The sequence below is a fragment of the Neofelis nebulosa genome, chromosome X (assembly GCF_028018385.1).
Source record: "Neofelis nebulosa isolate mNeoNeb1 chromosome X, mNeoNeb1.pri, whole genome shotgun sequence".
Taxonomy (NCBI): Eukaryota; Metazoa; Chordata; class Mammalia; order Carnivora; family Felidae; genus Neofelis; species Neofelis nebulosa.
In genome coordinates, this window is record NC_080800.1 from 67,925,042 (window position 1) to 67,952,779 (window position 27,738).

At 35.6% G+C, this 27,738-nt stretch overlaps 2 protein-coding genes across 3 annotated transcripts in view; one reads left to right on the forward strand and one right to left on the reverse strand.

The window, feature by feature from the left end:
- The window catches only part of SH3BGRL (SH3 domain binding glutamate rich protein like), a 111,480-nt gene extending 89,152 nt beyond the window's left edge, over positions 1–22,328 (forward strand). For both annotated transcript variants that reach the window (XM_058714770.1, XM_058714771.1), the window contains exons 2-4: positions 9,313–9,498; positions 13,940–14,020; positions 21,006–22,328. In XM_058714770.1, the coding sequence (XP_058570753.1) occupies positions 9,313–9,498; positions 13,940–14,020; positions 21,006–21,038 (300 nt within the window). In that variant the 3' untranslated portion in view covers positions 21,039–22,328. The remainder of the gene's footprint in view (positions 1–9,312; positions 9,499–13,939; positions 14,021–21,005) is intronic.
- LOC131503208 (SH3 domain-binding glutamic acid-rich-like protein 3) overlaps positions 10,736–27,738 on the reverse strand; it is a 38,046-nt gene continuing 21,043 nt past the window's right edge. The window contains exon 4 of the mRNA XM_058714773.1: positions 10,736–10,858. The gene's annotated coding sequence lies outside the window, so the exon portion shown is untranslated. The remainder of the gene's footprint in view (positions 10,859–27,738) is intronic.

Here is a 27,738-nt window from a genome sequence, read left to right on the forward strand (position 1 = left end):
AAGACAGCATGGTATTGGCACAAAAACAGACACATAGACCAATGAAATAGAATAGAGAGACTCCAGCATTGGACCCACAAAAGTATGGCCAACTAATCTTTGACAAAGCAGGAAAGAATATCCAATATAAAAAGACAGTCTCTTTAACAAATGATGTTGGGAGTACTGGACAGCAACATGCAGAAGAATGAAACTAGACCACTTTCTTTCACCATTCACAAAAATAAACTCAAAATGGTTTGAGGACCTGAATGTGAGACAGGAAACCATCAACCCTAGAGGAGAAAGCAGGGAAAAACCTCTCTGACCTCAGCCGCATCAATTTCTTACTTGACAGATATCCAAAGGTAAGGGAATTAAAAGCAAAATGAGCTATTGGGACCTCATAAAGATAAAAAGCTTCTGCACTGCAAAGGAAACAATCAACAAAACTCAAAGGCAACTGATGGAATGGGAAAAGATATTTGTAAATGACATATCCGACAAAGGGCTAGTATCCAAAATCTATAGAACTCACCAAACTCCACACCTGAAAAAGAAATAATGGAGTGAAGAAATGGGCAGAAGACATGAATAGATACTTCTTAAAGAAGACAGATAGCGGGGCGCCTGGGTGGAGTAGTCGGTTAAGCGTCCTGCTTCAGCCAGGTCACGATCTCGCGGTCCGTGAGTTCGAGCCCCGCGTCAGGCTCTGGGCTGATGGCTCGGAGCCTGGAGCCTGTTTCCGATTCTGTGTCTCCCTCTCTCTCTGCCCCTCCCCCGTTCATGCTCTGTCTCTCTCTGTCCCAAAAAAAAAAAAAAAGTTGAAAAAAAAATTAAAAAAAAAAAAAAAAAAGAAGACAGATAGCTAACAGGCACATGAAAAGATGCTCAATGTCACTCCTCATCAGGGAAATACAAATCAAAACCACACTGACATATCACCTCATGCCAGTCAGAGTGGCTAAAATGAACAAATCAGGGGACTATAGATGCTGGAAAGGATGTGGAGAAATGGGAACCCTCTTGAATTGTTGGTGGCAATGCAAACTTGTGCAGCCAGTCTGGAAAACAGTGTGGATGTTCCTCCAAAAATTAAAAGTAGATCTACCCTATGACCCAGCAATAGTACTGCTAGGAAATTACCCAAGGGTATAGGAGTGCTGGTGCATAGGGCCCCTCTACCCCAATGTTTATAATAGCACTTTCAACAGTAGCCAAATTATGGAAAGCACCTAAATATCCATCAACTGATGAATGGATAAAGAAATTGTGGTTTATATACACAATGGAATACTACGTGGCAATGAGAAAGAATGAAATATAGCCTTTTGTAGCAACGTGAATGGAACTGGAGAGTGTTACAGTAAGTGAAATAAGTCAGACAGAGCAAGACAGACACCATATGTTTTCACTCTTATGTGGATTCTGAGAAACTTAACAGAAGACTATAGGGGAGAGGAAGGTAAAAAAAAGTTAAAGAGGGAGGGAGGCAAACCATAAGAGACTCTTAAAAACTTAGAATAAACTGAGGGTTGATGGGGGGGAGGGAGGAGAAAGTGGGTGATGGGCATTGAGGAGGGCACCTGTTGGGATGAGCACTGAGTGTATTATGGAAATCAATTTTATAATAAATATCATATTAAAAAATAAAAGAAACTTGATTCTGACAAGACAGACAAGAAACTGAGGCTAGCAGGAGAGCAACTGTTTCTTCCAGGTAACAATTGTTCAGTGGCCCTGCTTTGTGTCTTTGGAGGGAAGGATACCTTGATTCTCAACCCTGATATGTGGACTGAAACAACTTCACATTCTTTGGGTGGAAGTGAGGGGTGTTTGCTCTTTTCAAAAGATTGATTTAAATTTTTGGACTGTGCCAGTGTCCACTTGCAAATGCTTTTATGTGCTGAAGAGGATATCAATAACCTTTTAACTCCAAAGTAATTTATTTTTTCCTATAGAAAATTTAATTTTTTTGCCTTAGTACACCCTTGTGACACCCATTCTTAATTGTTCTGACAATGTGTAGTTTTCAATCATTTTTTTTCTGTGTCCCTTTATTTTAAATTCCAGTAAGAAATTAGGTAATTAGCATTAACAGAAGCTCTTTTGTCAGGATGTGTTGCACTGAACTATGTGCCTGTAGGCATATAAGAAAGGCAATAACTCTTTAGATATAAAATATCCCTTGTTGGAAGTAAAGTTAATATGTGAACATTTGGACTCACAGATATGGTTAAATTAGGAAACCTTTTATTTATTTTTATTTATTATTTTTTTACATATCCTGAAGACTCAAAGCTGAATAGATATTCACATTTGACAGGGAAGAACCTACTTAAATTGTTATTATGAGGCTGCCTGTGTAGCTCAGTCGGTTGAGCATCCAACTCTTGATTTCAGCTCAGGTCACAACTTCATAATTTGTGAGATCAAGCCCATTGTTGGGCTCTGCACTGACAGTGTGAACCCTGCTTGGGATTCTCTCTTCTCTCTCTCTCTCTCTGTCTCAAAATAAATAAACTTTAAAAAAAAGTGTTATTATGGCCCATTCTGTTCAGCTTTATAGAGATGTAAACACTCTAAGGGGCATGTATACTTATTGTCAGGTAGTTCCAGAGCATGGGAGAAATATTTTCAGTCTGGAGCTGATGGTCGAGGGGTAAAGATATGAGTAAAGATACGCTATAAATGCCCAGTGATCTTAGACTTAACTACCATCTTAGCACAGTGGACAGTGTTCTCAGTATAGCATCAAAGATTCATTGATCTTAAAGGTCCTGTGCCTTTTGTCTCTCACACAGATATGACAAATTATATTTACCCAGGGCCATGTATAATTCTCAGCATGTGAGCTATAATATAACATTAATTCTTCATTTATTCAGAAATATCTGCTAAAATGATAAGTGCCTGAAAGTACCATATTTATATGTCATCTGTATCTAAAACTAAATTTGTGAATATGCAAATGATTGACAAATTACTTAACATACTTCAAACTAACTGAACACCTATTGTATCATGAAGATTGAAAAACACTGATGTAATTGAATCTTCCATTAAGTGTATTAATTTACTAGATACTCACTCCTGATTATTTAGTGATTTTTACAGTGATTTTCTTCAAAATTCATAAAAGGCTATATGTTATACTTAGGAGTAAAAGTTTGACTTTATAAACCAATAAGAAAATAGGTTTCCTGTTATAAAATAATATCTTGTTGCAAATTTTGTTGGATTGTAATGTATCTTTAAAGAAGAGAATTATTGGGGTGCCTGGGTGGCTCAGTTGGTTAAGCATCCAACCTTGGCTCAAGTCATGATCTCACAGTTTGTGAGTTCTAGACCCACGTCAGGCTCTGTGCTGACAGCTCAGAGCCTGGAGACTGCTTCAAATTCTGTCTCCCTCTCTCTCTCCATGCCCCTCCCTGACTCATTCTCTCTCTCTCTCTCTCTCTCTCTCTCTCTCTCTCTCAAACATAAATAAACACTTAAAAAATTGCCAAACAAATAAGAAGAGAATTATTTTTTCCTGGGGTTATCTGATGAGAGAGAAGCTTTTTTATCCATAAAAACAACAAAGTTAGAAGACAAAAATGTAATCTGTGTGTATGTATGCATGTGTATGCAGGGTATAAATTCAGAGGGGATTTCACTGTATAGAAGTTATTTTTTTTAATTTTGCACTATTGTATCCTTTGGGAGAACTGCTTCTGTTGACTTTATATTTCTGATGCTTCTCTCCATGTGACTTTTTAGTGTGACTCCATGAAGAAGCTTTTATTGATTGGCCTGTGCAACTCAGAAATTTTAAGTAATAGTTTTAAATTTGAGCAAATTACCATAGACGTGTGAATTAAAGTCCTAAGAAAAACATATCAATGGAGAAACCTGACTAAAAAAAATCTTAACTTTATTATTTTAAAGCTCTCTCCTAGGTATGATTAGTAGACAAAATAGTGTATTATCTCTACCTGGTAATCTAAAGAAGTAGCACAGAAACCAAATGTAAACTTTCTATTTTAATGGGTTAATCTATAACCTCCCAAATATTGTTAAAACACCAGGTAGAAATGCTGGCATTTTCCTATTAGTTTCATCAGTATTATGTTTGACAGTTTTGGAAAAGAAAGAACAAGAAACAGTTTGAGGACAGAAAATGTGGTTGTAACATGACTAAACATTTTTCATTTTCCAGTGTCACAGGATGGGAAGGTAATGGTTTCAAATCTCTTATTGAAGAAATAGCACAGACACATGAAAGATAACCTGAGCAGCATGTGTTAAGGGCTCATGAGTGGTACAAGTGTATTCCAAACTAAGTATACAGGAAGGCTTAGCGCCTATATTCTTATCCAATTTCTGTTCTAATCCAATTTCTGTTGTAAACAATGAAAACTGACATATAGAGTAACTCTGAGACTTATAATGTGGTCAAAGAAAGATTCATTTCTGTTTGCTTGAGGATGCTTATTAAGACAGAAAGTATAAACAGAAAGGAATCAGAGTGTATCACTAAAGAAAACCAGCATGAAAGAGAAGGGAAGAGAAGGGAAGAAAGAATCAGAAGAAAACAATAGAAATAGCCACAAAACAAGTAACAAAATGGTAATAAAAACATATCTATCAATAATTACTTTAAGTGTAAATGGATTAAATGCTACAACCAAAAGACATTGGGTGACATAATGAAGAAACAACAACAACAACAACAACAAAAAAAAAAACAACAACAAAAACAAGACCCATCTATATGCTGCCTACAAGATACTCATTTCAGACCTAAAGGCACCTGCAGGTTGAAAGTGAGGGGTGGAGAAACATCTATCATGCAAATGGTCAAAAGAAAGCCAGGGTAGCAATACTTATATTGGACAAAATAAACTTTAAAACAAAGAGTGTAATAACAGACAAATAAGGATGCTATATATCAATAAAGGGGACAATCTAAAAAGACAATATAACAATTGTAAATATGTATGCACCCAACATGGAGGCACACAAATGCATGAAACAGTGAATAACAAACATAAAGGAAGCAATTGATGGTAATACAAAAATAGCAGGGGACTTTATCACCCCATTTACATCAATGGGTAGATCAGCCAAATAGAAAATCAACAAGGACACAGTGGACCACTGTGAATGACACACTGGATGTGTCATGACACACTGGACCAGATGGATTTAACAGATATATCCAGAACATTCCATTCTAAAGCAGCAGAATGCACATTCTTTTCAAGTGCACACAGAACATTCTCTAGAATATAGATAATAATAAATTACATGTTGTGCCACAAATCAAGTATCAACAAATTAAAAATATTGAAGTCATACCATTCACCTTTTCTGACCACAAAGCTATGAAACTAGAAATCAATCACAGGAAAAAATCTGGAAAGACTACAAATACTTGGAAGTTAAATAAAATGCTACTATACAATGAATGGGTCAACCCATAAATCAAAGAAAAAATAAAAAAAAATTACATGGAAACAAATGAAAATGAAAACAATAGTCCAAAACCTTTGGGATGCAGCAAAAGTTGTTCTAATAAGAAAGTTTATAGCAATACACGTTTACCTCAAGAAGCAAAAAAAATTTGAGATAAACAACCTAACCTTACACCTAAAGGAACTAGAGAAAGAACAAAAAAACCTAAAACCAGCAGAAGGAAAGAAATAATAAATATTAGATGAGCAAGAAATGATCTAGCAAATTTAAAATATAGAACAGATCAATGAAACCAGGATCTGTTTCTTTGAAAGAATCAACAAAATTGATAAATCTCTAGCCAGACTCATCAAGAAAAAAAAAAAGAGAGAAAGGACTTAAATAAACAAAATCACAAATGAGAGAGGAGAAAAGAAATGACCAAAACCACAGAAATACAAACAATTATAGGAGAATATTATAAAAATTATATATGCAAACTAAATGGATAACCTAAAAAATGGATAAATTCCTAGAAATACATAAACTACCAAAACTGAAGCAGGAAGAAATAGAAAATTTGAACAGAAAGATTACTAGGAAGGAAATTGAATCACTAATCAAATAATTCCCAACAAACAAAAGTCCAGGACCAATTGGTTCACAGGTGAATTTTACTAAACATTTAAAGAGTTAATACCTATTCATCTCAAAGTATTCCAAAAAATAGAAAAGGAAGGAAAATATTCAAATTCCTTCTATGAGGCCAGCATTACCCTTACCCTGATACCAAAACCAGATAAAGACAGACACACACACACACACACACACACACACACACACACACAAAGAACTACAGAGTGGTATCTCTGATGAACATAGATATAAAAAAACCTCAAAAAATACTAGCAAATCGAATCCCACAATACATTAAAAAAAACTTATTTACCACAAGCAAGTGGGATTTTTTTTCTCCAGAATTCAAGTGTGGTTCAATATTCACAAATCAATGAATTTGATATAACACATCAATAAGAGAAAGGATAAAAATCATATTGTCATTTCATTAGATGCAGAAAAAGTATTTGACAAAATACAATATCCACTCATGATAAAAGCCCTCAACAAACTAGGTTTAGAGGGAACATACCTCAACATAGTAAAGGCAATATATGAAAAACCCACAGCAAACATACTCAACAATAAAAAACTAAGAGCTTTTCCCCTAAGGTCAGGAACAGGACAAAGATAGCCACTTTCACCACTTTTATTCAACATAGTACTGGAGGCCCTGGCTTCAGCAATCATACAACAAAAAGAAATAAAAGGAATTCAAATCAGCAAGGAAGATATAAAACTTTCACTATTTTCAGATGATACAATACCCTATATAGAAAACCCTAAAGACTCCACCAATATATATAAATCAATTCAGTAGAATTGCAGGATACAAAATCAACATACAGAAATCTATTGCATTTCTATACACTAATAGTTAAGCAGCAAAAAGAGAAATTAAGGAATCAACCCCAATTACAATGGCTACATAAACAATAAGATATCTAGAAATAAACCCAACCAAAGTGGTGAAAGACCTATATTCTGGACTCTAAAACATTGACGAAAGAAATTGAAGATGACACAAGGAAATGGAAAGACATTCCATACTGATGGATTGCAAGAGCAAACATTATTAAAATGTCTATATTACCAAAAGCAATCTACACATTTAATGAAATCCCCATCAAAATGCCAATAGCATTTTTCACAGAGCTAGAAAAAACAATCTGAAAATTTGTATGCAACTACAAAAGATCCTGAATAGCACAGCAATCTTGAAAAAGAAAAGCAAAGCTGGAGGAATCACAATTCTAGGCTACAAGTTATATTACAAAGGTGTAGTGACCAAAACAGTATGATACTGGCACAAAAATAGACACATAGATCAATAGAACAGAATAGAAAAACCAGAAATAAACCCACAATTATATGGGCAATTAATCTTCAACAAAGTAGGAGAGAATATCCCATTGGAAAAAGACAGTCTCTTCAGCAAAAGGTTTTTTGTGAAAACTTGTCAGTTACATGCAACAGTGAAACTAGACCTCTTTCTTTTCCCATACTCAAAAATAAATTCAAAATGGATTAAAGACCTAAATGTGAGACCTGAAACCATAAAAATCCTGGAAGAGAGCACAGACAGTAATATCTCTGACCTCGGTCATAGCAACATTTTTCTGGATATATATCTTGAGGCAAGGGAAACAAAGGCAAAAATAGACTGTTAGGACTACATGAACACAAAAACTTCTGCACAGTGAAGGAAACAGTAAAAAAAAAAACAACTAAAAGGCAACCTTCTGAATGGGAAAAAGATATTTACAAATGACATATCCAATAAAGGGTTAGTATCCAAAATATATAAAGAACTGATGCAACTCAACACCCCAGAAAATCAAATAATCCAATTAAAAACTGGGCAGAAAACATGAACAGACATTTCTCCAAAGAAGACAGATAGATGGCCAATAGATGCATGAAAAGATGCTCAACATCACTCATTGTCAGAGAAATGCAAATCAAAACCACAATCAGTTATCACCTCACACCTGTCAGAATGTCTGAAATGAAAAGCACAAGAAACGAGTGTTGGTGAGGTTGTGGAGAACAGGAAACCCTTTTACACTGTTGGTGGAAATGCAAACTGGTGCAGCTACTGGGGAAAACAGTTCCTCAAAAATGTATAAATAGAATTACCCTATGATCCCGTAATCACACTACTATTTACCGCCAAAATACAAAAGTGCTAATTAAAAAGGATAAATGTACCCCCTATGTTTATTCCATTATGGTATATGGTAGCCAAATTATGGAAGCAGCCCAAGTATGCATTAATAGATAAATGAATGAAAAAAAAGTGGTATATATACATAATTGAACATTATTCAGTCATAAAAAAGAATTAAATCTTGTCATTTGCAAGGACATGGAGCTAGAAAGTATTATGCTAAGCAAAATATGTCAGTCAGAGAAAGGCAAATACCCTATGATTTCACTCATATGTGGAATTTAAGAAACAAGACAGTTGTGCAAAGGAAGAAAAGAAGAGAAAGACAAACAAAGAGACAGACTCTTGACTATAAAGAACAAACTGATGGTTACCAGAGGGGAGGTGGGGGGTGGGAATGGGTGATATAGGTAATGGGGATTAAGGAATGCACTTGTGATGAGCACTGGGTGATGTATGGAATTGTTGAATCACCTGAAACTAATATGACACTGTTAAATACACTGGGATTGAAATAAAAAAGTTAATTAAAAAAAAGAAATGGAAAAATGCTAGCAGGTATATATTTTTAAGAATTATTCTGTCATGAGGAAGATCTAAAATCACTTAGAAGCTATAATAATTATGGACTTTTTAATTTAAAAATACAAAAATAAAAATTAAAGATAAAATTTAAAGCAAAAAAAGGACATAATCGCAAGTCATTTGGAAAGATTTTCTATGAGGCTGAAACTAAGAAAAGCTTGTAGATAATCAGAAAGCAAAGCTTCCCACTCCTCAGTTTTGATTTAACTGCACTTTAGGTTATTGATATGCATTAGCTAGCCTCACTTCTGCATCATTAGATGTGGGAGTTTTCTTTGGAAAAAGAAAAAATAGGTTTATACACGGATTTGTAGACTTAAAGTTATTCAATCCACTTGTGAGACATCATTAACAACAAAATAATAAAGAAGAAAAGCTACATATCTTCTGTGAAACCACAAATCTTGATCCGTGTCTGAATTAATTTCAGCTAGTTCACAAACACTGGCTTTTAATTTGAAAAATAAAAACAACAAAATCTTTTTTTAAACAATATAGTTTCTTTGTCCTTTGGGTTCTAGATTAAGAAGAAACAGCAAGATGTGCTTGGTTTTTTAGAAGCTAACAAAATAGGATTTGAAGAAAAAGACATTGCAGCCAATGAAGAGAATCGAAAGTGGATGAGAGAAAATGTACCTGAAAACAATCGACCAGCCACAGGGTACCCCCTGCCACCTCAGATTTTCAACGAAAGCCAGTACCGTGGGGTAAGAAACTGATTTAAACTCTTGTTTTATCGAAATGGATCGCCTCACATCTATCCTATCCCCTTCACTCCACCCCCAAATTTGCATACAGCCATTTATCTTGTTCATCTCTTCATCCAACCTAGGCAGCTAGGATATTTCTACTAGGAAGCAGATGGATGAGTAATCCATCCCTACCCCACAACTTTCCTGTAAATGCATAAATACAGACCTTGGGCACATAGTTTCCTTTCCCTTTTTTTAAAGATTTTATTTTTAAGTAATGTCTACACCCATCCTGTGGCTCAGACTTACAACCCTGAGATCAAGAGTTGCATGCTGTACCGACTGAGCTAGGAAGGTGCCCTGCCTTTCCATTTCTCCATCTAAATTCTATCTAGAGCAATTGTGTTGTTTCTGTCCTGTCCATGAAGAAGTTTCTGAAAGAAGTCAGCTGCTTTACTTTAGATTAAAAGTAGTTAAAAAAGAGTAATATCTTATTTCCTACTTGAATCTAGTAATACTTTTATTTTGATATTATTTAAAATATATATATTTTTTAATTTGAGAGAGAGAGAGAGGGAGAGAGAGAATCCCAAGCAGGCTCTGCACTGTCAACACAGAGTTGGATGTGAGGCTCCATCTCATGAACTGTGAGATCATGACCTGAATGGAAATCGAGGGTTGGATGCTCAGCTGACTGAGCCACGCAGGTGCCCCTTATTTTGATATTATTAATGAATTTTCATAAAATCTTAAGTTAGCTAATTGAACTCATGTAAGTAACAAGGAAACAAAAATGGATTTTTTTGCTTTGTGACTGGTGTTTTCAAGTATGCCATCTTTAGTTCATTTAAACCATAGAGTAGTTTCCTTTATTCTTTTAGTAACATCTATCATCTCTGGCAATTTTAGATACTATGGCAAGTACAAGTATAAATAAAACAGTCTTTTCTCTTAAGGAGCTGGTTGGGAGTGAGATGTCGGAAGAACCACACACACCTGAAACAATTGGAATGTGGTTATAAATATATATCCATGTGATGACACAGTACAGAAAGCATATGTGAGGGCTATAGGAATTTCTAGTAAAGAATTGTTTGCACTGCTATGTCCTCAGAATTAGCATGACTGAGAGAAAAATGTATTAGAGCCAGCAATCCAAATCTTCTACAGGTTTATATGGAAGTAAGAAGGACACTTTTGGGTGGGGATCTTTTTTATGTGCCAATTCAGAAAATCTAGGGGAGGAACCATGGAAAAATTGAGAACTTTATTGGCATAAAATATTTTCTCTGTGAATTCAATTTGTTCAGTCCTGAGGAGCATCCTGGAGATTTCATCTGTTGCTGCTAATGGGGCCAATGTGTAAAGACATACTCTGCAGATAAGGAAAAGGCAATTAAGCTCTTCATTTAGATAGTGAAACCTCAGTGCCTCTATAATGGAAATTTCTGCAAATTATTGAATACCAGGAGCTGGAAGAGGCCTCAGAGGCCATCCAGTGCAATCTAAGCCAGCATATATTCTCTTAACTTTTTTGAGTCAGAAATTTTAACTCATTTGACTTTGAAAACAAGCACATTTTAGGTTATAAGGGTAACGTTTGAGAAGCATTTACCTAGTTTATTTCTCTCACAGAAGCCACACTGTAAAGGAATGGAGTATGTTATAGAAATAAGGTATCACTGAGAAATAAGGAGATGGAAAGGAAGGGGCAGGAGGTGAGACTTGATCAAATAAATATTTGTTAATGGAAAGAGAATCCAACTTTTACTGAATGCCTGCTATATACCAGACACTAAGTTAGGAGGTTAATAACAATAAGAATTAAAATTTATCCCTATACAGACTCATATGGAGAAGAATATATAGTAACTATTCATAGAAAACATATGTATGATATGTCAGCTATTGTGCTACATGCTTTATGTGTATTATATTAATTAGTTCTCATACTAATCCCATGAGGTAGGTATTGTTATTCCTGTATTATAGATGAAGAAATTGAGGCTTAGAAGAAGGCTAACTGACTTGCTAAACCATACAGCTAGGATTTAAGCCTAAATCTGTTTTATTCTAAATCTCTTACCTTTTCTGTTGAAACACTGTGTATTTCATTTTCCTATTTATGCAAAGATCCCATTTTCATTCTTTTTTCTTCCATTCTGTATTATGGGGGAGGTTGACCTCAGTAAATTACATTTCTCAATCTCCGTTGGTGACTGGCTACCTATTAGGTTTGGCCAATAATAGGAGATACTGGTTGGTAGAGTGGAAGACAGAGGAAACACCAAGGTATTCTTCTCTTTCTTGCTTCTGGAAGTGTCCATGACAGTGGCTATGTCTCCTTTGTGGTACTACATGTCTCAGCTCCTGGGTTTTGTAATATCTTCTCTACTCTTTCCTTTAACCTTGTAGCTGTGGTAGTAGCTTCTTGCTGTTGTTAATCTTTGGGTTTCCTTATCATTTCCTGTTTGCCTTTCCTCTATCACCCTTCTCTCTGCCCCTCCCCTGCTCATTTGCACTCTCTCTCTCTCTCAAATAAATAAAACATTAAAAAAGAATTAAAAATATTCTGTTTACTCTTGTATTCTTAGCACCAAAAAAATGATTGGCATGTAGTAGGTGCTTAATAAATATTTTCAGAATAAATTAATTAATCTGGGTCAATTGAGAAACTTGTAATGTTCTTTTGTCTCAGAGTTAGAAACCTGTTTGGGCTTGCAAAGTCCAAGGCCAAAAAAAGATAATATACTTTGATCCAGGGCAACCTGGGTGGCTCAGTCTGTTAAGTGTCTGACTCTTGATTTTGGCTCAGGTCATGATCTCACAGTTTGTGGGATCAAGCTCTGCATTAGGCTCCATGCTGACAGCCTGCTTGAGATTTTCTCTCCCTCTCTATCTGCCCCTCCTGCTTCAAAATAAATAAACATCTAAAAAATATATATATATATATATACTTTGATCCCAAAACACTTGAACTAGAGTTGCATTTTTTGATCAGTAGAGTAGAATTTTATGATCAGATTTAAATATAGTTGAAGACCTACTTTCTTTCACATGAACTTAAAGACTGATAAGAATTTTTTTTGTTACTTTGAACAAGAGGCAAGAAATACCTCTTCTACAACTGTTGGACTCTTTCAACTAACATTTTGTTTACTTCCAAGTGGTTGAGTTTAGAAATGATGTATATTGTTTGTATATTGTTTACCTTGAGTGCTTTAAAGGTAATGTGTCTCAGTATGAAATTGTTATCAGTATCCAATTAGTTTCACTTTAGAATAGTGAGCTCAAAGAGTGAGCTCATAGGATACTGTTCATATGTGCCTACTGTGTAGGGTTTATTCCTTTGTCAGCATCTAGGGTACATGATAAGGTGCTTTGAGTCAATCCTTGGGAGATTCCAGTAGGGCTAATCAATTCTTACTGTGAAAAGAATCCCTAAATAAGAGAGATAAATTCTGATGTTTCTTGGGGTGAGGTTCCAATTTAGGATCATCTATGGCTTGAGAGATCCTCCAAGTACCAGGAACTATACATATATCTAAAATTTATATCTCCAGATACTCCAAGTACCAGGAATTACACATACACATACAGAAAACTATAATTTATAATCTGTTGGTGAGGAAGTCTCTAGAGAAACCAGAAAATTATGAGTGCTCTTCACCTCCAATAAATCAGCCAAAATGCCAGACTTATTTCTGTGTGTTTTAAATTAAACAAAGTAAGGCCAGTTATAGACAGTAGGTTTCCAAGTTTTCTAAGTAGGTTTGCTATTGATTATATGTCATAGTCAAATTTAGGCAATTCTATTTGTTACTTGTAAAGCATGCTTAGTGGCTTAGAGGATGACAGTGGGAAGCCCAACCAAATTCAGTCATGTGAGGCTTTTCATGGATCCCTGAATTGAAACTTTTTAGTGGTCCATTTGCTCTTCTGGTCATATTTCATGAAAATCTCATTCCCTCCTTCCAAAAACAGCACAGATTTATTACTCTTATGGTCTTGGGCATATATAGCTAATATTCAGTCTACTGAAGGTTCTGAGGATATCTCTATCTTAATAAATAATGAAAGAGAAATAATGGGGAATGGAAGTAATAGCCTCCTACTAGAAATAAGCAACCTCTTGCTGGCAAATAGTTGGCTGCTTTAGCTGTGGAGAAAGCTACTTGGCCTGAGGCAGATTTAAACGCTATGTGATATTAAATAATCCGTTTTGAAATTTCTGCCCCACAAAATAGCATATATTCTAACTCACATTAAATGGGATCTAACATGCCTTGACTCTTTACTACATTTCCCAGAGTCCTAGCACTATGGAAATTTGATAACCTATATGCCCCCCCCCCAAAAAAAAGGTTCACCAATCAGTTAGTTATGAGTAAATTTACTCTTTTATTTCCTTTGTTGGTTACATATTGCTTATTCTCTTTTCCTTCTTTTCATTAAGGACTATGATGCCTTCTTTGAAGCCAGAGAAAATAATGCAGTGTATGCCTTTTTAGGCTTGACAGCTCCACCTGGTTCAAAGGTATGATTCCTTTTTTTCTTTGCTTTATTAGCCATTTTATTGCTGCTGGGTTTTTTAGTCCGTGAGATGTCTACCTTTATTATGTATTCAGATTAAGCTAGACGCAGTGTAACATGGCTGAAAGGAAATGTTCCTTTTTTTGCATGCGTTTAATTCCTGGTAGGGCAGACATGTGCATAATCAAATACATAAAGTATGTGAGTGGGAGGTAGGTGGAGTGACTTCCCCATCAAGTTACCCAAAGCAGTAGATTTCTCATTGACCTATTCATAAATAAGTGGTTACCAACTTTAAAGACTCCATTATTTCAGCTGTCATGAATGGTTTTACATCAACAGAACACATCTTGCATCATAGTAATCTTCTTGGCAGCATCTATTGTCTTTGTGTGAGAGTAAATGCTGGAGTCACCCATTCAAATTAACTAAGAACATTGGGGCGCCTGGGTGGCTCAGTCGGTGGAGCCACCGACTTTGGCTCAGGTCGTGATCTCACGATTTGTGGGTTCGAACCCTGCATCGGGGTCCGTGCTGACAGCTCAGAGCCTGGAGCCTGTTTCAGATTCTGTGTCTCCCTCTCTCTCTGCCCCTCCCGTACTCGCACTCTCTCTCCCTCTGTCTCAAAAATAAATAAACATTTAAAAAATTACATAAAAATTAAGAGCATTTGAGTTTCTAAACTGGTCACTAAATTGCTGGCTAAATTTGGGACTTTCTCCCTGCCAACAACAAATAATTTTTCAAATGGCAGTGTTTCCAAGGGAGATCATATAAAGAAAAGAATCAAAAATTAAATTGCCTATTTAATGAAATGTCTCAAAGCTATGGGCTTTAAATATAACTTTGCTTTTTACCATAGGCCTTTTCTTTTTAAAAATATTTTTAAATGTTTATTTTTATTTTTGAGAGACAGAGCATGAGAAGGGGAGGGGAATAAAGAGAGGGGGACAGAGGATCAGAAGCAGGCTCTGCGCTGATAGCAGCAAGCCAAATGTGGGGCTCAAACTCATGAACGAAAAGATAATGACCTGAACTGAAGTTGGCTGCTCAACCAACTGAGCCACCCAGGCACCCCATGCTTTTTACCATAGGTCTTTTCTACACAGGCTGGCTTAATCAGAATGTATACCCCCCTGTTCTATCATTTTATGTTTTGTTCATAGCAACTAATTTTATGTTAAATGGATTCTTTGAACTCCAGCTCCTTCTCCAATTTTGGGAATCTGCGTTATTGCTTGTTTTCAACTAGAGATCATTTACTAACATTGTTGTCTGATTCACTGTGAAATTCTGTTTCCTTCCTGAAATTTCTTTTCCCATGAATAAAATGTCTTATTTTAGGCTTTGTATAATTTAAGTTGGAAGAAATGTTAGGTAAGACATTTCTGTTTAATCAAGTTAGTAAAACCCAAGTTAAATCATTGATTTAAGTTCAGATAAGAGGAAGTATGAAAAGAAGGATTATCTGTTTTCTGTGACTGATTACTCCCTCTTCTTTAGTTAAAAGTAGAAGTCATTCATTCAGTAAGTATTTATTGAGTGCCAAACACTAACTTGACATTGATGGTGAGACAAATATGGAGAATACAACATAGTCGCTACCTTCAAAATGTTTTTAACCTAGTGAAGGAAGAGTATACAAATAATTATATAACAAATATGACTACAAATAATTATAATCCAACTTGTATTATAGTAAATTCTGTATGTTGTGAAAAAAAGTGCCATAGGCATTCAGAGAAAATAATAATAAATTATTATTAAGGAATTTGGGGAAAGTTTCACAGAGGAAGTGACATTTGAGCTGTTAGGGATTCAAAAATACTGAAATGACACTAAGGTGTCTTTCATAGAGGCAGAACAGGAACTACTGCATGTAGCTTCACATGATGATATTTTCAGGGAGCAAAGTGTAGTGCTGCATGTCTCCATAATAGGGCATATTAAATACAGGAGGTGAGATTGACTAGGTAGGTTTGGACTAAATTATGAATGCTGTGTTAGGTACTTTCAGTTTTATCCTCTAGGTATCTAAAAGCCAAGGTAGGAAAAGGGGGAATACAGTGATAAGATTATCTCTGTACTTTAAGATGTGATTTGATCTATGTCTTAAGAGAATAAATTTGAAAGCTATATGGATTATAAAATATTGGAGAAATGAGATATTAGAGATAGGCCTACCCATTAGAGGGTACTTTAGAAGTCCAGAAAAGTAATGAAGAGGGCCAAGTGGTGTAGTGGCCATGGAAAGGAAAAATGAATTTAAGAGATATAAAAAACTCATGTATAATAAGATGTAGAAATTTATGAGATGCTTGTGTATGTAAAGAACTGGGAAGAAGTGAAGCTATATACAGGGCTTCTAACCTGAGTGACTGGGAAATAAAACAAACATCATGTAGGAAACAAAAAAGTGAGTGATCCAGGGGAAGATTTAGTCTTGGAAAGGAGAGGACATGCATTTTTTTCTGACACTGGAGAGAATGAGAATAGAAGGATAAAAATAGAAATTTTAATGTGCAAGGAGTGTAGACAAGTTCATATTTTAAAATGTCTTATATTTAGTGTAAGGTCATCTGCTAGGTGTGATGGGAAATTTAAGGTATTAGAACTTTGAGGAGAATTGAAAGGATTCAGTTGGTGAAAATAGGCTAGAGTAGATTAAGATTGTGAATGGAAGTATGGCTGAGCAAAATAGAGGGTCCAGCTAGAGTTGATGAGTTCATAGTGGAGCCAGTCAGCTGATAGTTTTTTTTTTCCATCCTCATTTAAGCCTAGGAGTAAGAATAAAGTAAAACAGTGCATGTTAGCAAGGATAGAGTGGATAGATTGGGATAATAAGAAAAGATCTTGAGTTGACAGTGGAGTTAAGGGAGGATTGGTGATAGGGAGATTGTTTCATTTTGTTTAATTTGTTTTTACTTGAGTATAGTTGACACACAATGTTACATTAATTTCAGGTGTACAACATAGTGATTCAACTTTTGTACAAAATATGGTAAGCTATCATTTGTCACCATGTAACACTATTACAGTATTCCCTATATTCCCTATGCTATGTCTTTTATTTGGTGATAGGAAGATTTTGAATGTTAGTATTTCATAGGTTTTTAATAGTTTTTTTTCCAAGACTAAAAGTGATAAATTTGATATCGGAATGATGATTTTTCTATTCTTTAGCTCAGCTTTCAGAGTTTTTTCCCCCTTCAATTTAACATGACAATAAGCCTTCCAGAAAGAACTGACAAATAGAAAGTATACAAAATAAGGGGTGACTGTGTGACTTAGTCAGTTAAGCGTCCAGCTCTTGATTTCAGCTCAGATCATGATCTCACAGTGGTGAGATGGAGCCCAGCATTGGGCTCTGTGCTGATCATGGAGCCTGCTTAAGATTCTCTCCCTCCCTCATCCTCTGCCCCTCCCCTGCTCATGCTCACACACTCTCTCAAAAAAAGAAAGTATACAAAATAAGAAATACAACTAGTTAACCCACATTAGAAAAATGCACTGACAATAAAGACATGTGATAAAATGAGATTCAATTTTCATCCATGAAATTAGTAAATATAAAACAAAGGATAATACTCAATGCTAAGAAGCGTGCATTAAATCGCTCACATATTGCTGGTGGTAGTATGAATTGGTACTCTCTTTTGATAACCAGAATGGAAAACAGGTATCAAGGACCCTAAAATGTTTATAGTTCTTCACCCAGTAATTTCACATGAGGCATTATAGTCTTCATTAATGAAATAATTCTATACATGGAAAAAGTTTTATGAATAAAAACATAAATCAAAATGCTATTTGCAATCCTAAAACTTTGGAAGTAAATTAAATGTCTAACAGTAGGGTCAACCAAAATAAATCAACACTGAATGAGTTTTATGGATAAAAATATGTTTCAAAGCACTATATATAATCCTGAAACTTTGAAAACAAGTTAAATGTCCAAAAATAGGGTCAACAAAAATAGTTTATTCACTGAAAGAACTAGTGCTTTCATTAAAAAATGAGTTTGTGAAAAGATACATTATAATAAGGTATATAATTGTTTTTACTGTATAATTAATACTCTGTTAAGAGACTGAACTGAACCGTAGCTAAACATGAATATTTTTCTCCTTTCTTTATGTTCCAAATAACTTGCACACATTCTATTTACATTTAAAAATTATTCAAAACCAATTCAGTGGAGAACTTGGTATTTAAAAATATCTTCTGATAAATATTTCCATAAAACAAGGAATCCTCCTGTGAAAGACAATTTTTATATTATTTTGTATATGGATGCATTCAAAACAGGGTATATTAATATTTACTATTTATTTTATTAATATGGAAGATTATTCCTTAGCACTAGCATTTCTTTATAGAAGGTGATGGTTTTCAGATATGAAATAAAATAACATTTTTTTTACTAAAAAATAAAAATCTGGTGATGTTCATGTTGAGAGAAAAAATTATTGGACCCATATTCACTAGTAGTATATTGAGGCAGTAGAGAATGCTGGTTACAGAAATGTTCTCATTAGCTTTGGTTGAACCACCCTGCTTCAGGGAGGAGCAATGGAGTCTGCCTCTGCTGTGAGATTTGAAACATTCCTATTTCCACTAAGCCCATTCTATTTTACCACATCTCCAAGAGAAATTTTATATTAATTTCACTTAGCTGTGGTGTTGGTCCTAGTTACTTGGCAAAAAGTGGAGAAGAGAAAAGCAGGAAAGAAGGATGTATGCCTGAAATAGCCAAGCACTGAGCTAGACCCTTCACATACAACTCATTTTATCCTTAAACCATCGTTATGAGCTAGGTGTCCTCAATGGCATTTTATAGAGGAGGAAACTGATGCTCAGATAATTTAATTAATTTGTCCAAGGTTACATAATGATTAAGTAACAGAGCTGAAATTTGAACCCAGGATTATCTGATGCAAAATTGGTACATTTATGGAATGATGTTTATATTAGGAATAAAGGGGGACGATACCTCATATGGCTGTTTCCAAATATCTCAGTTTAATTAGATAATCCATGAACTATAAATATTGGCTACTTACATTTATGTACTAACAAATATTTTAGCACAATTTATATATTTGATGGATAAAATATAATTAGAAAAGTAAATAATTTACTTTAAATATAATGTATTATTGCAAAGAGAAATTACAAAAAAATTGAATAGCTTTTTTGTTTTGGATGTCTGTGCCAATAATTTCTTCCATTAAAAGGGATAACTGAGAGCTAAAGGATTTATAACTAATTACAGCAAAGAGTGATAGGATGTGACTTTAGGGATTTAGGGTGTTTCCAAAATGGTTACTCAGAGGCATTAGATGTGCATAAAAAGAAGGACTTCACATTAGGACATATTCGCATTTTTATTTCTATTTCTATTCTATTTTATTGTTTTTTTTTAGAGAGAGAACACGAGTCAGAAAGAGGTGCAGAGGGAGAGAGAGAGACAGAGAGAGACAGAGACAGAGAGAGAGAGAGAGAGAATTCTAAGCAGGTTCCACACTCAACACAAAGCTGTACACAGGGCTTCATTCCACAACCCTGGGTGATGACCTGAGCCGAAATCAAGAGTTGGATGCTCAGCCGACTGAGCCACCCAGGCGCCCATATTCACATTTTTATATAACTACTTCCCCAACGATATGAGCTAAGCCTTTGAGGGGTCTTAGTGTAAAATTCATTATGTTATAAGGAAATTCTCACAAGCTTGTTCCATAAAATGAAACAAAATACATAATGAGGGTCTAAGATATATTCATTTTGACAACCAAACATGATATTTAAAGTTTTAAAAGCGCTTAGGATCTTTTTTTTTTTTTTTTTTTTTGCCAAGGTTTCTGGAAGGTAGTATTTTACATCTGTTTTGTTGAAAATGTATTAAGAATGAATTACAGGGGTTCATGGGTGGCTCAGCTCAGTCAGCTGAGCTTCTAACTTTGGCTCAGGTCATGATCTCATGGTTCATGTGTTTGAGCCCCAAATCAGACTTTGCACAGACAGCATGGGGCCTGCTTTGGATTCTTTGTCTCCCTCTCTCTCTGCCTCTCCTCTACTTGTGCTCTCTTTCTCTCTTTCAAAAATAAATAAACATTTTTTTAAAAATTAAAAAGAATGAATTACAGTGTACTCTTTTGCATCCTTCTTTCTTTCATATCTACCTTTTTTTTGTTTTGTAAGAATCTAGCATCTTTCATTTTTGCTTTTTCCCCCTTCTTCTGGGCATAGTACCAGAGGCTCATTTTGGAGTATTCAGCTGCTCCTACTCCTGAGACCATCAAGTATTCAATTTATGACAGGTGTTTAGAATTATATTGTCTAGTATGCATGATTTCTACAACCTCACTCTGAAGTTTCTTTCACCAAAGTCACTCTTACCACCCATCTTTAGTTCCATAAACTTTCCTTGAAGTGTATTTTGTGTCAAGTAGTATGGTAGGTTCCAGAGCACACCTATAGGTCAGAGTTCCTATGGTAGAAATACTCATTGTCCAGAGGAGAAGAAAGAAAACCTGACCTGTTTTCCTGCCTACCGTTATAAAATTTAAAGCAACAACATTTTAATAAACATCACATTTTTCAAGTAATTTAAACCTTAATTAAACAAAACGACTAACTGTAAACTTTAGGTGACAATGTTTTTGAGCACTCAATTTTTGATGAAAAATCACAGAGAAATGAAATCATCTATTTTGTTAAATTTGAACTATAACTGGAAATCACTGGCTTTTATGGAATTATTTCACACAATTAGTAATGATTAGGCAGTCTTCTATTACATCTGCTTCTAAGCAGAAGTTTCTATTTTATAGTTTTTCTATTAAGAATTTTTAAGCAGTCTTCTCTGGGAACCATTTGTTTTTGTTTTTGAATATTCTTAATAATTTGAGCTAATATAGTGCAACCAAAATGTACATGGATGTCTGTTTTGTGATATTTAAATTTGTTTTGTTTGTTTTTCATTTCAGGAAGCAGAAGCTCAGGCAAAGCAGCAAGCATGAACCTGAAACATTCTGCCTGAAGCATCCTGAAAAAGGAATCTCTATTGCTCTTAAAATTATCTTCAAAAGAAATCAGCTTAATGTTGAGATAATAGATTATTTGGTGTTTTCACATGCAAACAAAATGAATAATACATAATTAAAATGTGAATATTATGATGAGGAGAATGAGAAGTGAACAAAATTTTTAGATGTCATGGAATAGTATTGTTATCTGCCAAGGCATTTTATATACTTCAGTGATTGTAAAAAAGAAAAAAGACCTGTGCCTTTTCTGGTATTATTATTGCAGCTTTTAAAACAGAGCAAAAGAATCTGTCTCTTGTTCCAAAATTGCCTCATTAATTTTAGTTAACAAAAATATGTACCCTTTGATATAACATTATTGTGATTAAAAAGCAGTTGCAGGTAATTTTTATATGTCAGACATTGTAATTTCTTATGGTAATTATAACATTCCCATTATTTTGTAATTGAAACTTTTATGTACTAAACAGGTTTTTTACGCTTCTAAATGTAGCCCTTTATTGTTTACTTCAATGATCAGAATAGATGATCTACAAAAAAACCCAAAAAAACAGATATGTTCAATTGACAAGTTCCTCGCTTAACTGCAGAGCTGTGATGCAATTATGTTTCTAAGTTGCTTGCCTCAGTGAAACATGTATATATATATATATATATATATATATATATATATATATATGAAAGTGGGATAGCATGTAATTTTAAAATGGCATTCTTTTGCAAAAAGCTCAGACTTCTAATTAACTATTACAAAATAGGTCAGCACTCAATGCCCAAGACTGGTTTTCCTTAGGTCTTTGCTAAAAAAAATCTTAATGGTTCACCCTTTTAAAACAACTTGTGGTCATGAATGCCACTACCTCTCAAATATTTGACGTGTTTGTTTCAGTTTGGGCACATATTGTATGAATATGTAAATCTAAGCAGAGAGAATCTTTTCTATGCTTCTATTCCAGTGATAACACAAGTATCAGATAAAAGAATCAATTTTTAAAATATTAATTATGAAAACTTGTAAGAAAACAAAAAAACATTATGGTTTAATTACTTACCCAGAAGATATACATATTGTACCTTAGTTCCACACTACTTTATTACTTAAAAAAAAACACCTTTTACTTTAAATTACTTTACCCTATCATTTGATGTGTGCAAGTCTGTGTTCTATGCCAAAATCAACATACAGTGAAGACATAGTTTTGTTTACTGAGATTCAACCTTAATGTGATGCTTTACAATAAACTCAGTCCTTTTAGAAACATATTTTACGTGTTCCTGGAGTTTCTAAATAGTATAAGAGTAATTTTAGATGAGTAATACATGTTTTAGAAAGTGGGAAAGGAGAAAAGAAAAAATAACAGAAAATAATTTAAATGTAACTTCTAAATTTCCTTTTTTAGGATTCTAAATTTTGCTATATACACTAGAATTAAACAGAATTATTCCATTGTTTTGTCTACAAAAATATGCCATAGAGAACTCTAGAGAAAACAGGGTGCCTTGTAATTGATTCTGGAAAATGCTAGAAAAATGTTTGGTCAATATTTTCTCCTGAGCTTTATTAAATGCTGATTTATGAAGTTTTGGGGTGATGGGGGACTCATGGGGTCCAGAGCCAATGGCCAAGAGAGAATTCTTGAAGATGTCTTTGGTGCAAAAAGTTGATTTTATTCAAGCATGGGGACAGGACCCATGGGTAGGAAGAACTGCACTGAGGTCGTGACAGGTAACTCATTATATATCCTCAGGTTGAGAGGGGATCAGGGATAGAGTAAGTCTCTAAGGAATTTTGGAACCAAGGTTTCCAAGACCTTGAGGGGCTAGTGGTTGCTAAGAAAATGCCATTTATTACTGTTTAATAAAACCTCAGTCATAAGATCCTTCAGATGTATATCAGGAGACCATAAGCTTGGAGTATGATTGCCAGCATGTATCTTGGGCAGTTGAGATAAAGGAACTTGACTTACAGGATCCTTGAGGCTGGGAAAAAAGGTAAGATTCTCTTTTGCCCCTAGCAAATTGTCATCATCTAAGCAGCTGAGCTGAGCTCCTAGAGGGCGGACACTCTGCTGATTTCAAGGACTTGTCAATTGGCTGTAGACAGTAAGGGAATTTAATTTTTCATTTGCCTTAGTTTCCCACATTACCATGGCAAGCACTTAAACCCCTTTCCTTTGTTTTTGGGTAGCCAGGAGTGTCTGAGAAATATCACACATATTCTACCTGGTCAGGGGAGTTGGGGGGAGAGCCAGCCTGTATTTTGCCCTCAGCTTGCCCCAAGTTCCCTCATCACTGATAATGTTTCTTGCAGTATTCTAAGTGGACAATTATTTTATACTTATTCATTCAAAATCATATTTCAATTCATTTGAATTATGAGAAAAGTAATAGTACTAAATTATAATATTCTTAAATGATAATGACAAATAGTACATGGCAAATCCCTATTACTTCTGTTGGCTCACTATCCTATCATTAATCATGGTGAATTATTTTGATATTATAAATGGGAGTACAAGAAATAATACTATGAACATGAAGAGTTAATCATTCCTCCAGCAGTTCATTGTCTTACAAATACCTTCTTTATAATTTTTGAAATCATTGCTGATGAGGTTTTGGGGGTGATGGTGGAGTTTGTGGGGTTTGGAGCTTATGGCCAAGAAAGAATTCTTGAAGACATCTTTGGTGCAAAAAGTTGATTTTATTAAAGCATGGGGACAGGACCCATGGGCAGAGCTGCCCCGGCCCCTGTGGAGAGACTGGTTATATATATATTTGGGAGTTGGGGGAGGTAAAATCAAGGGGAGTTTCCAATGAGATTTTCATATGCTAAAGAAGACTCACAGGATACTGAAGGCCTAGCTATTGTCAAACTAAGGTGGTTTTTCCCTCTAGCAAAGCATTAGCTCTAAGACAGTAGGGAGTGCTTAGAGAAAAGTTTTACCCTGCCTGCCTCAAGTATTTGTCAATGGGCTGCAGGTTATAAAGAAATTTAATTCTATCTGCCATTTCCTTCTGCCTTTGTTTCCCACATCTTTCCCCCTGAAAACTTTTGACTCTTAAAATCTTTAAGGTTTCTGAGGGTGGAAGGTATTTTCTTCTGTAACTTCTTCCTGCTGAACAGGGGTGTAGAGATGTCCCTGTGTGTCAACATTGGTCAGTTTGGTGTTCATATACAGGAGTTACCAAAGGCAAAGGCAGCCAATCTAAGGTAGACAACATATATGAACCTCCTTGAGTAGAAAAGATCATCTGTCAGCTAGAAGTTATGGTGGTGAAGGAGTCTTGGCACCAGGCAGACACCAGAAAAGACAACAAAATAAGGTTAATATTATGAGAAAGAGAAGCCAAAAAAAAAATCTCCAGTCCTTTATTGTCATTTGAAGAGAAATTTAAGGTCTTCCACTGGTTCACAGGAATAAGAAGGCATGTCAGTTGGCATACTATGATTGGAAAAAAAAAAAAAGGATGAAATAGGCAGAGAGGGAAAGGACTAGGATCTGAGGTCCCTGGGTGGGGAAAGACACATTTTGGAACAATGCTGGGAGTGTCTGAGCACAGCACCACACCCTGGGCATAAAAGTTCCTCTTAAGAATGTAACAGACACTGCCTACTCCCCCTCAGGTTTCCCTCTGGAATTTGACAAAAGACCTAAGTGCGGCCATAGACAACCCCTCATAACAATGAAAACGAGCCAATCAGGCATGGACAACCCAGCACCTAGAGCTATCAAGACAATAAGGGTACGGGCGCCTGGGTGGCTCAGTCGGTTGAGCGTCTGACTTTGGCTCAGGTCATGATCTCGCAGTCTGTGAGTTCGAGCCCCGTGTCGGGCTTTGTGCTGACAGCTCTGAGCCTGGAGCCTGCTTCGGATTCTTTGTCTCCCTCTCTCTCTGACCCTCCCTCGCTCATGCTCTGTCTCTCTCTCTGTCAAAAATAAATAAATACTTAAAAAAAAAGAAAAGACAATAAGGGTAGAACCTAGGAAGGAACAAGGGGAAAGGGAAGAGGGAGGGCTGACCAGAACCTTATAAAACAAGGACCCTTGCCTAGAGTTCTCAGGCATTCACTTTCAAACATCCCTTCTCTGTAAACAGAGCTTTCCTACTATTCTTCCTTTCTAATCTTATACTCTAATAAACTTTTGCCTGCTGCTCATTTTGTGTCCACCTCTTTGTTCTTCAAAGTGGCAAGGCAATGAATTCTGTGTATTGTGGTAAAAAATCCTGCAACAATACTAGATTCCTGTGAGGAAGGTACAGGTTTAATTCTTTAAAAAAAATTTTTTTTAACGTTTATTTATTGAGACACGAGAGCGACAGAGCATGAGCAGGGGAGAGGCAGAGAGAGGTGGAGACACAGAATCTGAAGCAGGTTCCAGGCTCCGAGCTGTCAGCACAGAGCCCGACATGGGGCTTGAACTCACAAACCGTGAGATCATGACCTGACCCAAAGTCAGATGCTCAACCGACTGAGCCACCCAGGTGCCTCCAGGTTTAATTCTTGATATAGGAGTCCATGAGTAATGACCTTCTAATTTAACTACAGTGGGATTCCATAATATGACTCAGTAGGGGCCCTTCCCTTTTGGAGTTAAATCCCTTACCTGTAGTAGACTTCCAATCTTTTAAATAAATCATATTTCCTTCGTTTATATGGGGTGGGTTTCTAATAACTACAGATAAGGTTTAGGGAGACTATGACTTGTATATTCATTTAGAGATGTATGAGTTAACCTGGGCTCAAGGAATAATTTAATAAAGCACTATAGTCTTTTCATAAAATTGTTGGGGAAATCCATCCCATTCTAGCTTTTTAAATAAATAATATACCCATTGGGACCTGTTACTATCCCCACAGAATAACAAGCAAGAAGATTGTCCATACCTGTTCTATTGTGAGAATATCTCTGAAGTTTATCTCAAGTTGTCTAGCTTAGGCAAACAACATTTAAAGACTATCAGAACTAAAATTTAACATCCAGAAATGTGCATTATTAAAATAATTTTTCTCTCTAGTAACCCTCATTTCTGGAGATAATCAAATCAAGACTAATTCCTTTGTAAAACAAGTCCAGTTTTAACAAACTTGGCCTAATTATTTACATAAACTCAGCAAGAGTAGTGATTGATCATACAGATCTTTTAAAATTTGCTTTGCTGGAACTTTTTATAAGAAATCTAGATTGAATGTTTAGTGGCTCTCCAAGCCAGAAGCCAAGTATTGCCATCAGACATGCCTGCAATACCTGTAGATTTGGGCAAATTCCTCTTCAGAAGGTCCTCAAAGTATCCTGAGTTTCGTGCAGCTGCCAGGAAGTGACATTCTTTACTCAACTGGTAAGACTGCTGGGAACTCTGTAAGCAAGGCACCAGGCCAACATTTCCAAGGGGCTTTATGGCTCCATGTTTTATAAAGCCAACCCTAGTTCCTTAAAGCTGTCTGATCATATCTGACTCTATGAATGTCATCCTCAAATATGACATTCCAGTCAAAGCCTTGGTAAAATTATCAGTATTTCCAACAGTGACCTGTTACAAGATGAACAGATTTTTATTGAACTTATGCAAACAATTGTAATTCCCATGAAAGAAAGAATACTCATTGAGAGTTTTTTGAATTTCAGGGGAATTATGTAGAGAGAAAAGATAAATGCTTCAGTTTACAAATGAATACTTTATGACATTTTTGTATATCATAGATATCTTAAGAGACAGTTTCCTTAATCTGGAAGAGGAAACATTAGAGAACCAGCAATATTTTCAACAAGAATCAAAACTATAATCTTCCTTAGCTCATTTAATCCCATGTTCAGTTTAATTCAATCCCAATTATCATGTGAGGAACACGTTAAAATTTTAGGTTACAGAAGACTGAAAGCTATCTTAACAATTACCCATGAAAACTTTGAGACAGAATTAACCATCATTTTAAGTCATCTTTTTTGTTAACAAATTGCAATAAAGACAGCATGAGCTTATTTATTTTCAATAATCCTAGATAGAATAAGAGTTTTATATTTAATGTTGATAACTCTAAAGATATGTCTATTTTAATTAAACCAACAAAATTAAATTAGCTTAAACACTGAATATGTTCCACTTGCATCCACTTAAAAGACAATCTGTTCCCCATTATCAATTTTCACCTGAGACACTGGTGGCAAAATCTGAAGTAGGCAGTCCAAGTGGGTGCTCTTTGCTCCTAGACAGCCAGTGGTGCCTGAGGAGGCACCGAGGATGGTATAGAATCAGCTTTGCAGGCCACACCCGAGGTGGTGCAGAAACAGGAGAAGGCAGAAGAGGTGAAATGCTGCCAGCAGGTAGAGGAAGAGTTCCCAGTTCTACATCTTGTCAGCTCGGACAGAGGAGCAGATGCCTTGTTTTTTGTTTTCCACCAAGTAGTGGAATTAGGCAGTCCATGTCAGGTCAGAATAGACAGGGAATTTCCCCTAAACAAAGGGAGTTTTGGCAGCTTCTCTGCTTGGGAGCATTCCTTAAAGTCCCCGTCCTGGGATAGACTAACCATTTGGTTCCAATTAAAGCCATTACCCAGGATATGAATGAGAGAGAAGCTCCCGTTATTAGGAACAGTGAGAGAGACAGTATCCCCTTCATTAGGGATGGCCTGTGTTTCCTCCAGCAACCTGAGTTTATTTGGAGGAGGCCA